The sequence below is a fragment of the Poecilia mexicana genome, unplaced genomic scaffold (assembly GCF_051168715.1).
Source record: "Poecilia mexicana isolate PSO_F unplaced genomic scaffold, ASM5116871v1 scaffold_13, whole genome shotgun sequence".
Taxonomy (NCBI): Eukaryota; Metazoa; Chordata; class Actinopteri; order Cyprinodontiformes; family Poeciliidae; genus Poecilia; species Poecilia mexicana.
Genome location: NW_028263382.1, coordinates 31,986,213 through 31,999,606, shown reverse-complemented (window position 1 = coordinate 31,999,606; position 13,394 = coordinate 31,986,213). Strand labels below are relative to the sequence as shown.

General features: G+C 37.6%; 1 protein-coding gene across 2 annotated transcripts in view; it reads right to left on the bottom strand.

Moving 5' to 3' along the window:
- The window catches only part of hnf1ba (HNF1 homeobox Ba), a 32,249-nt gene extending 18,862 nt beyond the window's left edge, over positions 1 to 13,387 (bottom strand). For both annotated transcript variants that reach the window (XM_088012076.1, XM_088012075.1), the window contains exons 1-4: positions 10,991 to 13,387; positions 8,942 to 9,141; positions 4,288 to 4,555; positions 3,992 to 4,215 (exon numbers count right to left, since the gene is read on the bottom strand). In XM_088012076.1, coding sequence (XP_087868202.1) covers positions 3,992 to 4,215; positions 4,288 to 4,555; positions 8,942 to 9,141; positions 10,991 to 11,361 — 1,063 coding nt within the window. In that variant the 5' untranslated portion in view covers positions 11,362 to 13,387. The remainder of the gene's footprint in view (positions 1 to 3,991; positions 4,216 to 4,287; positions 4,556 to 8,941; positions 9,142 to 10,990) is intronic.
- Positions 13,388 to 13,394: the final 7 nt, after the last annotated feature.

Genomic DNA, 13,394 nt, shown 5'->3' with positions numbered 1-13,394 from the left:
ATGCTGACTTTGGAGTGGAGATTGCAGGTACAATGTGGATTGTTCTCAGTGTGTTGTCAAAGATCAGAATAACAATGGCATTTACTCAGTTCACTCACGCTCATTGATCATCCAGGCCTCTCTTTCTCTGCCTCCCTGATCACATCAAGTCTGCTTTGGAAACCATTTTTTTCTGGCAAGTTTTGCTCTAAGGGAAACTGAAACTAAAATATCACATGGACAAATACATCACCTTGCATTTTGTCACAAACTTTGATGTATTTTATGTGAATTTTAACATTCTTATTAGGGCTGTTGCAAAAGAATACTTTAGTAATCGAGTAATCTATCTATTATTCTTACGATTAATCGAGTAATCAGATAAAAAAAGATGAAGTAAAACATTGGTAAATCTAACATAACATCAGTATTACTATCGCATATCAACAGTCCAATTTTTCACAGTTAAGCTTCCCTAACAATAACTTTTCTGTAGTTTAGAACATTAACTTGTAACAATAATAGCTCACTTTCTAAGTTAACCTGAAGAAAAGTTATACAAAAATCTGAAATTATATTCAATTCAATAATAAAGAGGCAGGCTCACAAATACTCTTATATAAAAAAATGTCTATACTCCAGCTTTTCATTTATGGATGGATGGATGGATGGATGGATGGATGGATGGATGGATGGATGGATGGATGGATGGATGGATGGATGGATGGATGGATGGATGGATGGATGGAGGGATGGATGGAGGGATGGATGGAGGGATGGATGGGTTTGTCTGTAAAGCTACACCTACGTTAATTATCTAATACCCGCAGTGTACAGTCTATCCGCTCACCTGTATTTATCCCTGCAGCGCTTTTCCCCGCTGTTCGCTCTGAACCGCTGTTCTGTCAGATCACCATATGTTGTCAGATAGTCATACGCTTAGCTCAGACATGTATATGCTGTCATTACCATATGATTTTATTTAATCATCAACATAGAATCATGACGTAGAGCAGAGGTTCCCAAACTGTGGGGCGCGCCCCCCTAGGGGGGGCGCCGTGTCATTGCAGAGGGGGGTGCGGGAAGCCGTCTGGATGAAAAAACAAAACAAAACATGAACACTGTATGCGCTGGGTTTTTACCTTAGAATGGCCAACTCTCTGTTATTCCTATGTCAATTTGATACAGTAGAGGTTTCCACACTTCCCATATTGTGTCCTCTGTCACTTTTATCAGCAGTTAAAACTGTTTAATCCATTGTTAACATGTTGTAACCTGTTTTTCCGAGCCGCCTTTAAACGCAACATGAGCGCTACGACGCTCGCGCTGGGTTTACAACCTGTGAAGGAGACCTGCTGCTGCTGTGCGGAGCTACGTAGGTTTGTGTTAGAATCACGGCAACAAACCAGCAAAACGCAAAGAACTTTTCACAGTTTTTCCCTCCAAACTAACCGACTGAGTTGAGTAAAGCTGTTGGATGCAGGTAATGTTAGCTAAAAGATGACTAGCTAATATCAATACAGAACCTTAAGCTTAACAAGTACCTTGTAGGCTACCGCTGTTGGTCTATTTTCAGCTACGTACATTCATTTTGCCCCCAAAAAAGTCGATGCCCCCCCACCCCCCCACACACACACACACACGCGTCGTTTCAACCAGACAGCCATTTGTAATCCATAGGGTTTGGAAACCACTGGGGGGGCACAGAAGAAAAAGTTTGAGAACCACTCACGTAGATCATCATACACTTTGTTATTAACAGCTGTATGGCATCCTGACTTAGCGGTTAAGTAGATTAATGAGTTTTACACAGGCATGTTGTAGTTGACTGCAGCTGCAGCCAGACCTGCTTTAAATACACGTTGAAACCACGACAACGCATGTATATCTATATAGTTATCATATTATAAACAATTTAATGACTTATTTTTGTCATAACTTGTTGCGTATGCTGAACTGACGACGGTTTGACTTCGTAATGCGCATGCGCGGGCATGCGTACTGACTGCATGTATGACATTCTGACAGCGTATGGCTATCTGACAGAACACCGCCACCAGGCAGCAGCTCCGGGAGGAGAAAAGACTACTGTACTCCAGGCATCGCTCCAGTCATTTTAAGGACGCTTATTGGTCCCCCGAAAAACGACAAAAACCCGGACATTATCAACAATCAATAAAATCCTCCCAGGTCGAACTTGAAAACTGGACATTATGCTGCTAACACTTAGCTTCCATCAACAACTCAGGTGGAAGCGAGAGCTCCGCTCAATGCAAGTGCCGGAACACAGTGCGCTAAAAAATAAAATATAATTTAACGAAGCCTTGAAGCAGATAAATTTTCCTCGAGGAATTTTAATAATCGAGGTACTCGAATCACTCGAAGAGTCGTTTCAGCCCTAATTCTTATTAATCTGTCATGACAGATTAATAATAAAAAAAAAGATTTGTGAACTGGAAGGAAATATAACTTTTCCAAATTAATTTCATGTCTTTTGCAGACCAACAGATTTTCTTGAAGGACTCTCTTATTGTTAACTCTATCCATCTTTACGTGCTCCTGCTGAAGAAAAGCCTCCCCATACATAACATGATGCTCTCACCACCATGTTACACTAGGGGCATAGTGTGTTTACTTCAAACGTTAAGTTTTTCTGGCCAAAGGTTTGGTCTCAACTTGTTGCCTACATGACTTGTGGCAAACATTAGACTGGACTTCTTAGACTTTTCTATAAAGGCCAGATTTTAAGAGCAGGGGCGTCGCCAGGAATCTTGGACCCCTGACAAAAAATAAATAAATTGGGGCCCCACTGCTGTCCATTTGACCCATAAAAGGCATCAAATTTTAAAGGCTTGCAACCGTCTTGCTTTCTTTGGATGCTAGCACAATATTTACTGCTAGTGAATTTTACATGCAACAGTCCGCATGCTGTATGCAAATAGGTTGCTTTTTTTTTTAATTAGTTTTAGCTTACTGAAATGTCTCTCCCCACAGCAACAGTCATAGACAACATGCAAAATATAAATAAAGCAATCAAGACTTCTCAAAAAATGCTATGAAGTTGCATTTCATTAAAGCTGCAGTATAGAACTGTAATAAAAAATGTTTTCTCTATATTTGTTAAAGTTGTCACCATGTTGTGACAGTTTGTTGTGAGACAGATAATCTGTGAAAATATCAATCTCCTCCACCTCCTCCCTGAGCTGCTATTGCTAGCTAAAGCAATGCAACGTTCCTGCCACAAACAGGACAATCTCACACAGTCTATCCAACTATCTTGGAGAAAAACTGTTACAAATTGACACTCTTGTCTTTTTCTCTCTTTCTTTCAGGGCCCCACGTTTTTCTATTTCTATAAACAAAAAAACAAAAAAAAATTGTGGGGGGCCCCTGTCTGTCAAGGGCCCTTGGAATTGTCCTAACTTCCCCCCCCCCCCCTGTACAGCACCCCTGTTTAATAGTGTACAATTATTAGTTTTTGTGTCTACCTGTAGACTTCTACCTGTAGACTTCTACCTGTAGACTTCTGCCTGTAGAAGTGTACAGGTAGTCTACAGGTAGAAGTCTACAGGTAGACCTCTACCTGTAGACTTCTACCTATAGACTTCTGCCTGTAGACTTCTACCTGTAGACTTCTACCTGTAGACTTCTACCTGTAGACTTCTTGACAGCTTCTCCTACCTATCAGTTTGGAGCCTGTTACACCATCCTCTTTTTGGGGGGACCAAAACATGCTCCATGAAAAGTTCAGAGCTTCACAGACTTGATTCCTCTGGATTTCATTTAGCTGTATCAGAATAAAGGGGGATGAACACGTGAAGACTACTTTTACTAGCAGAAATGGTTGAAAACCATGTTTTTCTCCTCACTTTACAACGACAGACCAAGGTTGTGCTGGTCCATCACATAAAATACATCTAAAAACATTTGTGATTGCTCTGCCACGAAATATAAAAATCGTTTGCATTGACCATTTCAGCAGATGTTTCTGATCTCCGGGGCCGTCTCTTACTTGGAGGGGACACGCTGGTCTGGGGATGATGTGGTGAGCTGTGCGACAGCAGTGGGTTGATGCCGTGCGAAGGTGCAGTGATGGCGTCCATAGCCAGCTTTTGCCTGAAGGCTTCCTCCTTACGTCTGTTGGCAAACCAGTTATAAACTCTCACTTCGGTGACCAGGTTAGAGCCGAGTCCTTGAGCTTTGGAAGGGGAGACGCCTCTCTGAAGACACTCGGCTCTGCAGGAAAGGAGGTAGAAGATGTTAAAGCTGTACTGCAGAATCTTTCGTCGGAGAGTTGTGTTATTCTACCTGTTGCACTCCTCCACCAGAGCCTCCCTCTCCTCTTTGCTTGGGTTCTTCTGCCGCTCGTAGGCCTGGTACAGGATTTGCTGAGATGCAGGCCCCCATTTGAAACGGTTACGCCTCATTTTCTTACTCAGGGGCTCAGTGCCGACCTCTTCGCTCGACTGACCCATGCCCGGGCCGGACATGTTGAACTCCGGGTAGAAAAAGGCCGGATCCTGGCTGCCTTTGTCTGACATGTTGCCGATAGAAGCTTGAGTGGCCTGGTTGAACTCTGCAAAAATAAAGAGAAATCATTCAAAACTATTTTTTAAGCATTTTGTTGATTTTTATTGTACTTGTTGCCATGATCAATCCAGGGTATAAGCAGACTTTTCAACTACCAGAGGGCATCGAGATGTAGCTGAATTGACAGTATAATTCTGCAAATAGGAATTACGGAAATACATTTGCTTTATGGAAACATGCAGATTTTGGGAAAAAAAAATTTTTTTGCTAAAAAGTTGTTGAACTAGAATGTATCAAATAAAATTCTAAAATTCTTTTGGATTGTATCATAATTAGTGTATTTTGTAAAGCTGCAAAGGAAACACTTTTTTGCATCATGTCATGACAAAAATACAAAGAAGATGACATGCAGTAGTTGGAGGATCATGTTGCCGAATGTTTTTAATGACTTATCATATGAACAAACTTAATAACAGAAAAAACTTTTTTTTCCCCATTAGCAGAATATCAACCAAATTTTATGCACATTTGTAACTGAAACGCAGAGACTGCCATAAAAGAACTTTCTGCTGCAAATGGGGCGCCACCCTAGAGTGGGCGCCAAATCAATGGCAGAAAAAATATCTGTAGTCACCATTTTCTGTATTAAACAGATGTTTGTGAATTAGTAAATGATAAAATCAATAACAGAGGAGTGCCGCTGCCGTGTGTGCCCCATTGAGAATGAGCTGAGGTGTGATTGCTTCATTTTAGTCGAGTTTTTTGGTGAGAAATGGCACCTGCTATGTGTCTGCATCCACCTAAGAAAGTACATAGCAGCGTCTTAGCAGAAGGTAAACATATACTAAACATAATCCAGTATGAGAAGCTCAGAGTGTCACGGCTTTGAGTTAAGAAATTCCACTATTTCATGGTTTTACAACATCAACACAGAAAAAAAAATTTAAATCAGAAGCAGAGTACAGCAAAATGGATGCATATTATTTTATATTATATTATATTATATTATATTATATTATATTATATTATATTATATGTAACATTTATTTTCTGTTATATGGTTTTGATATATAAGCACAAATAGAAGATATCCACCGCAAATGGTGGTAGTTTTCAATCCCAGCATTAAAACAGTGTTATGCTAGTAAGTAATAGGTGGTGTGCATTAGGTTTCCTCAGCTTGACTGTCTGAAATAAGAAAAGGTCAATGTGCAGCTTTTGTAAATAATAAAAAAGTGTAGGACTCTTCTTTCAGCCAGCTGACAGGTAGCGAGAAGGAAAATCTGTTGTCCAGACATTTTCTCTCAAAAGCACTTTGAACTTAATGGTATGACCAGGAGCCCATTCCTGATAAATGCAAAGTACAAACTTCATGAAGTTGTCAGCAGTGTTAATTACACCTACTTTAATCATTTAGTGTATCTGAATGCACTAAATTCAGAATTAGGGCTTAAAAACTAGTTATTTTAGAGCCCTGTTTAAAATAACAAGTTAAGGCCTCCCGTTCTGGAGAGGACAATCAATGTTTTCATCTATTCACACTTTTCTATTCATCTTCACTGAAGACATAAAAAAACTACGAGTGAACTCTGCATTAGTTCATTTAAACAAGTGTCTGTCTTAGGCAGAAGAAAGTTGTTTTTCCTTCTCGCTGCCTGTCAGCTGGCTGAAAGAAGATTCCTACACGTTTTTATTGTTTACAAAAGCTGCACATTGACCTTTTCTTATTTCAGACAGTCAAGCTGTGGAAGCTTAATGCACATCACCTATTAATCTTACTAGAATAACGCCGTTTTAATGCTGGGATTGAAAACTACCACTATGTGCGGCGGATATCTTCTATTTGTATTTATATATCAAAACCATATAACAGAAAATAAATGTTACATATAATATTATTATGTATCCATTTTGTGCTTGAGTTTCACAAGGAAAAATAGAATGTATTGATTCAAAATTGTTTTCAATTAAAGACACACCTTTATAAATAAAAATGTAACATTAGCAGATGATATTGTGAATATTTGAGAGGTACAGTGTGTACCTCTTCATATATTCTGTCAGCCTCTGCCTTTAGGGTCTCTGAGTCTCAGCATCTTTCACTACATCTATGAAGCTTCTCTGTGCTTTTTCTCTTCTCTTCATCTCTGTTTCCCAGTCGATGCAACTCCACAGGTTTTGATTACAAGCTAGCTTTTTTTTTTTAGATTATTTTTATTTTTAGTCATTAGTGGATAATTGGAAATATTGATGTTGATATGAGTATTGGATCGATACTTTAGTTTTATTTTTGATTTGTAGCCTCCCAACTCTGCATAAAAAATATTTTGTTTTCATTTGCATTTTGTCTTTTGCACTTTACAGTTTTATGTTGTTATTTTTCTATTGATATTGTTTGTCCTTTCTAAAATAATGGCCTAAATTATATTTTGCCAAAAGTGATTTTGGCAAAAAAAAAAAAAAAAAAAAAAAAAAAAAAAAAATATATATATATATATATATATATATATATATATATATATATATATATAAAAATAACCATTTTGTAGACACCTGTAAGCTATTCAAATTCTGTCATATGTTTGAACAAATTAAAGGAAAGATTAAAAAAAAGCATCTAAATGTCAGAAATTTGATATGTCAAACTTTAATAGAAATTATCAGTGTCAGTTATCAGTATCGGAAATCAGTATATCTGATACTGGCCCTATATTTATTTGATATGAGATTGATACCAAAATACACATATTAGCACCTCTGCTTTCACTAAGGTTGGTTGAAATACAGATTTGTCCGTTCAGATATATTTACAGCAGCTATACAAATAACAAGGCCAGTAATGCATGGGAATTAAAGAAACGCTGCTGAGTTGGATGCCAACTTCCTCACTGAAGTTGGCATCCAACTAGCCTGCCTAGCTACCGCAGTATATCGTTAAACTAAACAACCAGATAATATCAGCATGTTATACTCCACATGCTACTTTGAGACATCAGAGTAAATTTATATTTACGTCTGCACTTTTCTTTAAATAGTGCAGATGTGGCTCTGTGGGTAGAGTAGCTGTCTTGTGATCAGAAGGTTGTAGGTTCAATTCCAGCTTCCTCCTGACACATGTTGATGTGCCCTTGGGCAAGGCACTTAACCCCAAATTGCATATCGGTGTATAAATGTGACTCTAGTGTAAATTGCTTAGAGTGGTCAAAATGATTGGAAAAGTGCTATTTAAGTTCAGTCCATTTACCATTTCAATATCACCAAATGTCACAATAAAAGTAAATAAATTCAATGATTTGAAGGAACTTTATTACGATAGATCAGGGTTTCAAAGTCTACGAGAACAAGCTTTCTCCAGATATTTGACATTTAACACAGCACTGCCTGGTCAGTTTGGGTAAGCTGACTTGTGCTTACCCAAACTGACCATAAATGTTTTCTCTCATGAAAATCAAAGGCAGACATTATTTGGAACACTAGAAAGAACAAAATGTATCAATCTTATTCAGGCAGCAGTTTAAGATGTCTGCTAAGATACTGACTGCAGACTGTGTCAGAGCAGGTAGCCCATCTAACTGACCAGCTAATAATATCTATTAAAGTCACAGAGTATTACATATTTTCCCATTTTTCTCCAAGGTGTAAAAACAAGAATTGCATCATGATATTCATTTTTGTTTACATTTTTTGTGGAAATAACAATTTTATAATCACTTCAGTGAACATTCATGCCATATTTTGTTGATCCCTCCAGTTAATTATAATAGAAGTTGATTTTTTTACCCAGAATGCACAAGTGTTTATTACAACCTCATGCAACCTTGAGCTCATTCGACACCAGCAGGATTAATGTGAGTAGGCTTGTCACAACAAGCATTAAATCAATTAATAGCTTGATAAATTATAATCTAGTCGGAGACTTTAAAGAGACACTCCCCTTTAATATAGTTGAAGAACAGCCATTTTGAAAAACATTGCAAATATTTGACACCTTGCAAAAATATTTAGCTTTAACTTTTCTTTAACAGTACCTTTCACTTTTGCCTGTTTTCCCTAGTCACGCTTAACAGTAACATTTTCTGAAATGCAAATTTAGTCACAGAGACTTTATAATCCATTTTCATTATGTTTTTTTATTTTAGACATCTAAAATGTTTTCCAGGTGCAGTGTTAAAATGTTAAAAACTAAAGCTTTTCTGATTTTTGAGTGTGTGTACTTGCATTAATATCGCATTGTTATATCAGTTAAAAACCATCTCAAAATGACAATATTATTGTTTATCGAAATAATTGCTGGGACGATTTATTGTCGTGGTGGCAGGCCTAAATGTGAGCCATGTTGCGGACACGCAAACGAACAGCTGCATGCTGCTCGTTGGCCGCATGGCTATGGATCTAAAACCGGAAGCCGTGAGAAACTCAAATATTAACTTACGTCGAAGAATTTCCCGCTGCTTCCTGACGTACCAGGTGTAGAGGGCCGCTCGCTTCTGCGTCTTCATGGGCGTCCCTTTGTTGAGGTGCTGGGAGAGGTGAGACTGATTGAGCCCCGTGATGTCCACCACCTCCCGCTGGGGGATGTTGTGCTGCTGCATGTAACCTTTGATCATACGAGCCGCCCGCCATGGGTCCTCGCTGGCAAACAGAAAGCAAACTTTGGTTCAGACATTGAAGGTGGAAATGCAAGCTTTTGAAATAAAAAATAAAAAATTGACATAAAAACATACGAAAATGCATCCATTTTGACTCCTGCAAAAACACAGCTTCCTTGTTTTGCAAGAAGATGAAAGGAGTTTGCAGCCATTATGAGTCAGTTTATCGCTGAAGCACACATTCCAGTAGCTAGCTGTAAATATTTTCAAAGGTTAGTTCAAGTGGATTCACAGAGGTTGAGAAACTAGGACTATTTGCCTTATAACATTGTAAGGGGTAAACCTATCTTCTAATAGAACCTAAGCAATTTTTTTCAGTCTTTATGATATTTTTTTTTACATTTTGAGTCAAAAATCAGGCATAACTTCACAAATAATTCAGATATCTGTCAGAATTCCTTGACAACAATTTCATTTTAGCCTGATTTTACATTCAATTTCCATATGTTCAATCTAGACAAAAAAAGAAAAAAAGAAAAAAAAGTTGTTTAAAAAAGTTTCTAATTTAATATTAAATGGTATCTTCTTACCTGCGGATTTGCCCTGGTATAAACTCAGATTTCCCAGACTCTCTCTGTAAGGAATAAGTCGCCCGGTAATCAAACAGTAACCGCGGCAGACAGACGGACATCAGCGATTATAAAGCAGATCTGCTCTCGACTGTTTGTTTTGGAGAATGTGGAGGTCTGGCGTTTAAAGTGTAGCGGGTGAAGTGGGGAGATGTTAGTTTATAACTTTTGACAATGAATAACCAGAATCTCTCCATTCACTCTAATCACACGCCACTGTGTGTCTTCCAGTTGATGATTTATAGAATAAAATTAATAATAACTTAACTACACGTGGGTTTAGTTGTGATATTTGTCCCACGAATCCCGCTCGTTTCAAACATGTTTATTTGTGTTGTAACAATAAGCAAAAAAAAAAAAGTCATCTGAAGGCACTTGAACGCGCCATTTATTTGCGTTAAGCTACATAAAGATTTACAAGCAAAGCGATACAATTCGTATCAATATAAAACCAAATTCAGCTATACGCAGCTGAATCATCAATTTTTATAATAGGTCGAATTCAGCTAATTATATGATACCAATTCGTAGAAAAGTTATGTATATATAAGGATCAAATCATCAAATATTAACTTTACAAAAATGAGAGGAGAGATTTATTTGTTTGAAATGGATTAGCTTTTTAAGCGCTGTGTTGATTCTCAGTTTGAAGCTTTTGAAAAAATGTTCAACTTTTTCTATTTTTTATTATGTTTGGCATTATTTATGTGTAATTCCGTTCTTTTAATCAAAACTGAAAGATTTATTGAATTGTTTTATTTATTAATTATTATTTTTGTTTTCTCGTAATGTTTTTTATTGTGTGTCTCTTTAGGTTACATTCGTGTCTTGACGGTATTTTATAAATAAAATAAAAAATAATTTTGCAAGTAATAATAATAATGATAATTCATTATTATACTTGAAAGTACTTGTTTGCTTTCTCCTGTTTGTTGCCGGCTTTTTTATCGCTGAGAGGTGGAGTATAGTTAATTATAAATAGATCTTAGTTCAGCTGATATTTTCCAAAGGTAAAGAAATAATCTATTTAGATAATTAGTAACCAAAAAAGCGTGGCGGGTTGTTTTAAATTTGTAAACAAAGAAAGAAATTTCTTTCAGGAGAACGAGGGCCTGCTTTTCTGTTTATTTTAAGTTTTGAACCCCTCAAAATTAACCTATAACTTTAAAAAAGAAGTGAGATTTTTGTTTCGACGCCATTTTATCCGTATAGCGTAATTTCAAAAATTAAGCTTAAAAACTTAATAAAAAAATAAAAACTCACGCCAACATGCGGTCCACCTCTGCCCGCTGCTCCGCGGCCTCCTCAGTGTTGAGCGACTGGAGCTCCTTGAGTATCGGCGGGGTGTCGTAGTCGTCCCCGTCCTCGGAGCCCTCGTCCCCGGACAGCTTGCCCTTGCCGTGTCCGTTGGTGAGAGTGTGGAAGACGGGCTTGGAGTCCGCGTCGGCGCCGTTCAATTTGCCGGGAGACACGGGCAGGCTCTCCATTTTCACCCCGAAGCCCTGCGGCGGCGGACTGGGGTCCATGTCGTCCAGGGCCTGGATCAGAACGTCTTTGGTGACGCCTGAGTCCAGCAGGGCGCTGAGGAGCTCCTGCTGCAGGGACGTCAGCTTCGAGACCATTTTGGAGAACATTAAAAACACGACATAAGCACCGCGAGAAAGGATGGAGGGCAATTAAACGACGGGGGAAGAGAAAGAGGGGGGAAAAAAACTTTTAAATAAATAAATAAAGTTCCAGGAGTCCGGAGCTGTCGGAGGGAGGGGGAGTTTCTGTCCGCGCGACACCTGCTCCGCGAGGCAGCTTCACTCACTTCCCTGTTGGAGGGGAGGATGGAGCCGCTTTGCCATGATGCTTTCTGAGCGCAGGGGGATATAAAACATGGTAATGAGTGGGCCGGCTGATGTAAATCCGCCGCTCCGGACAGAGGTAGACGTGTTTACACTGCTGCTCTGTTGCTTTTATTGGCTCCCCTTATCGGCAAAACTTTCATGGACTTCGGACCCTGTTGTAGCCTCTGCGCCATAAAGTGTTTTAAAGAAAGGGTGAACTGCGCATATTCATGGTTTTATTCCACATAAGCGCCGGTGAGAGGCCAGCGTTCACACTTTTAGAAGATTTTTTTATGGGCCTATATATTTTTTTATATGTTTGACAATCAGAAAGGGTTTAAATTGACCTAATTTATCTGAAGAAAATGTCCCCTATTTTGGTTTTTATTTTTTATTGCGTTTTGCTTAATTTTTCAACCACGATTTTAATTTTTATTAATTTTTTTGTTATAAGCGAATCGGAGACTGCCCACCTGGACTGACCCAGAAAGCAAGCTCAGCCCGGTTATTTATAGGCAATGTCAGGGTGTCTTCCAGTCAGCAAAACAATCCTCCGTCTAATCATAAATGATAAGAGCAGAACGAGGCCAGTAAAGATTAAGAGCCCGATCACATTTTTTTTCTACTTTGTATTGAAATATTTAAAATAATAACTGTAAATAAATGTGGATTTGTGCCCATTTCATTTCTCCATGAGATTATTCTCAGCAGAGACAATGCTATAGTGGACAGGTTTTAATATAAATGTCCATTCAATAAAAATAAATAATAATAAATAAAAATAATTATGAAATATTAAGACTGTGCAAAGATTACCCCACTGAAGTCGATGGAGTCGGAAATGAATCATAAACTGTGGACATCAGGATTTTCTCACTGTGGGGCTGCATCACGGTCAGATCACTCCGCGTCGCTCGTGTTATTTACAGGTTATTGATGGAGAAAGAAGCTCAATAAAGACATTTGTTTTGTGAAATGACGTCAAGTCAACATAGTTTTCAATTTCATACCTGGAATATTTAATAGGAGCATTTTAAGCTTGAAAACACTTTTACATGCGTCGAAGAACGCCTGCATTTTACTGCAAATGATTTAGTAAGTATGCTGTTTTCTTCCCTGCGTCTTAGAGTTTAAAGATGAACTTTCGTGGATTTCAGTTCGCAAAGAGCGATTGATGCAGCATGAAAACATGAATTTTTGTGTTTAATTGTTTTTTAATCCATCCTAATAAACTGCAAAAATATGACAATATTGATACCAGACATCGGTACTTTTTTATTGCAGAAATCAAAGCTGCGCCAGAAAAGAAATGGAGGTTACGTTTTTCTTGTTTTTTTTCTTTTGTTTTAATTTTTTAGGATTTACATTTTGTTTTTGCCAAAGTTCAAATGAATGTTTTTAGATGAATGTTATTCATTAGTAATGAATAACATTAATTAATAATAATAATAATAATAATAATTATTATTATTATTATTATTATTATTATTATTATTATTTATTTATTTATTTATTTTATGTCTTGTTGGATTTGTTCTTTGTTCATTTCTCAGATTCACATCAAATCTCCATTATTTGTAATTGCTATTATCCAAAAGAAATATAATATCCTTTTATTTTTGGTCAACATGCCAAAACACCATTCATTATTACAGTGCATTATTATTGCATTCACTGCAATAATAAGGGAAGTGAGGGTTAAAGCCTTTGTTAAGGGCAATATTTTCTTGAAAGACTAAAACTATGAGACTGAAAACGAGATTTTGTTTGGTAAAGTGCAAATGAAAGCAATTCTGTGTTGATATAATGTTGGTTTAAAAGTCTAACTGTAATGT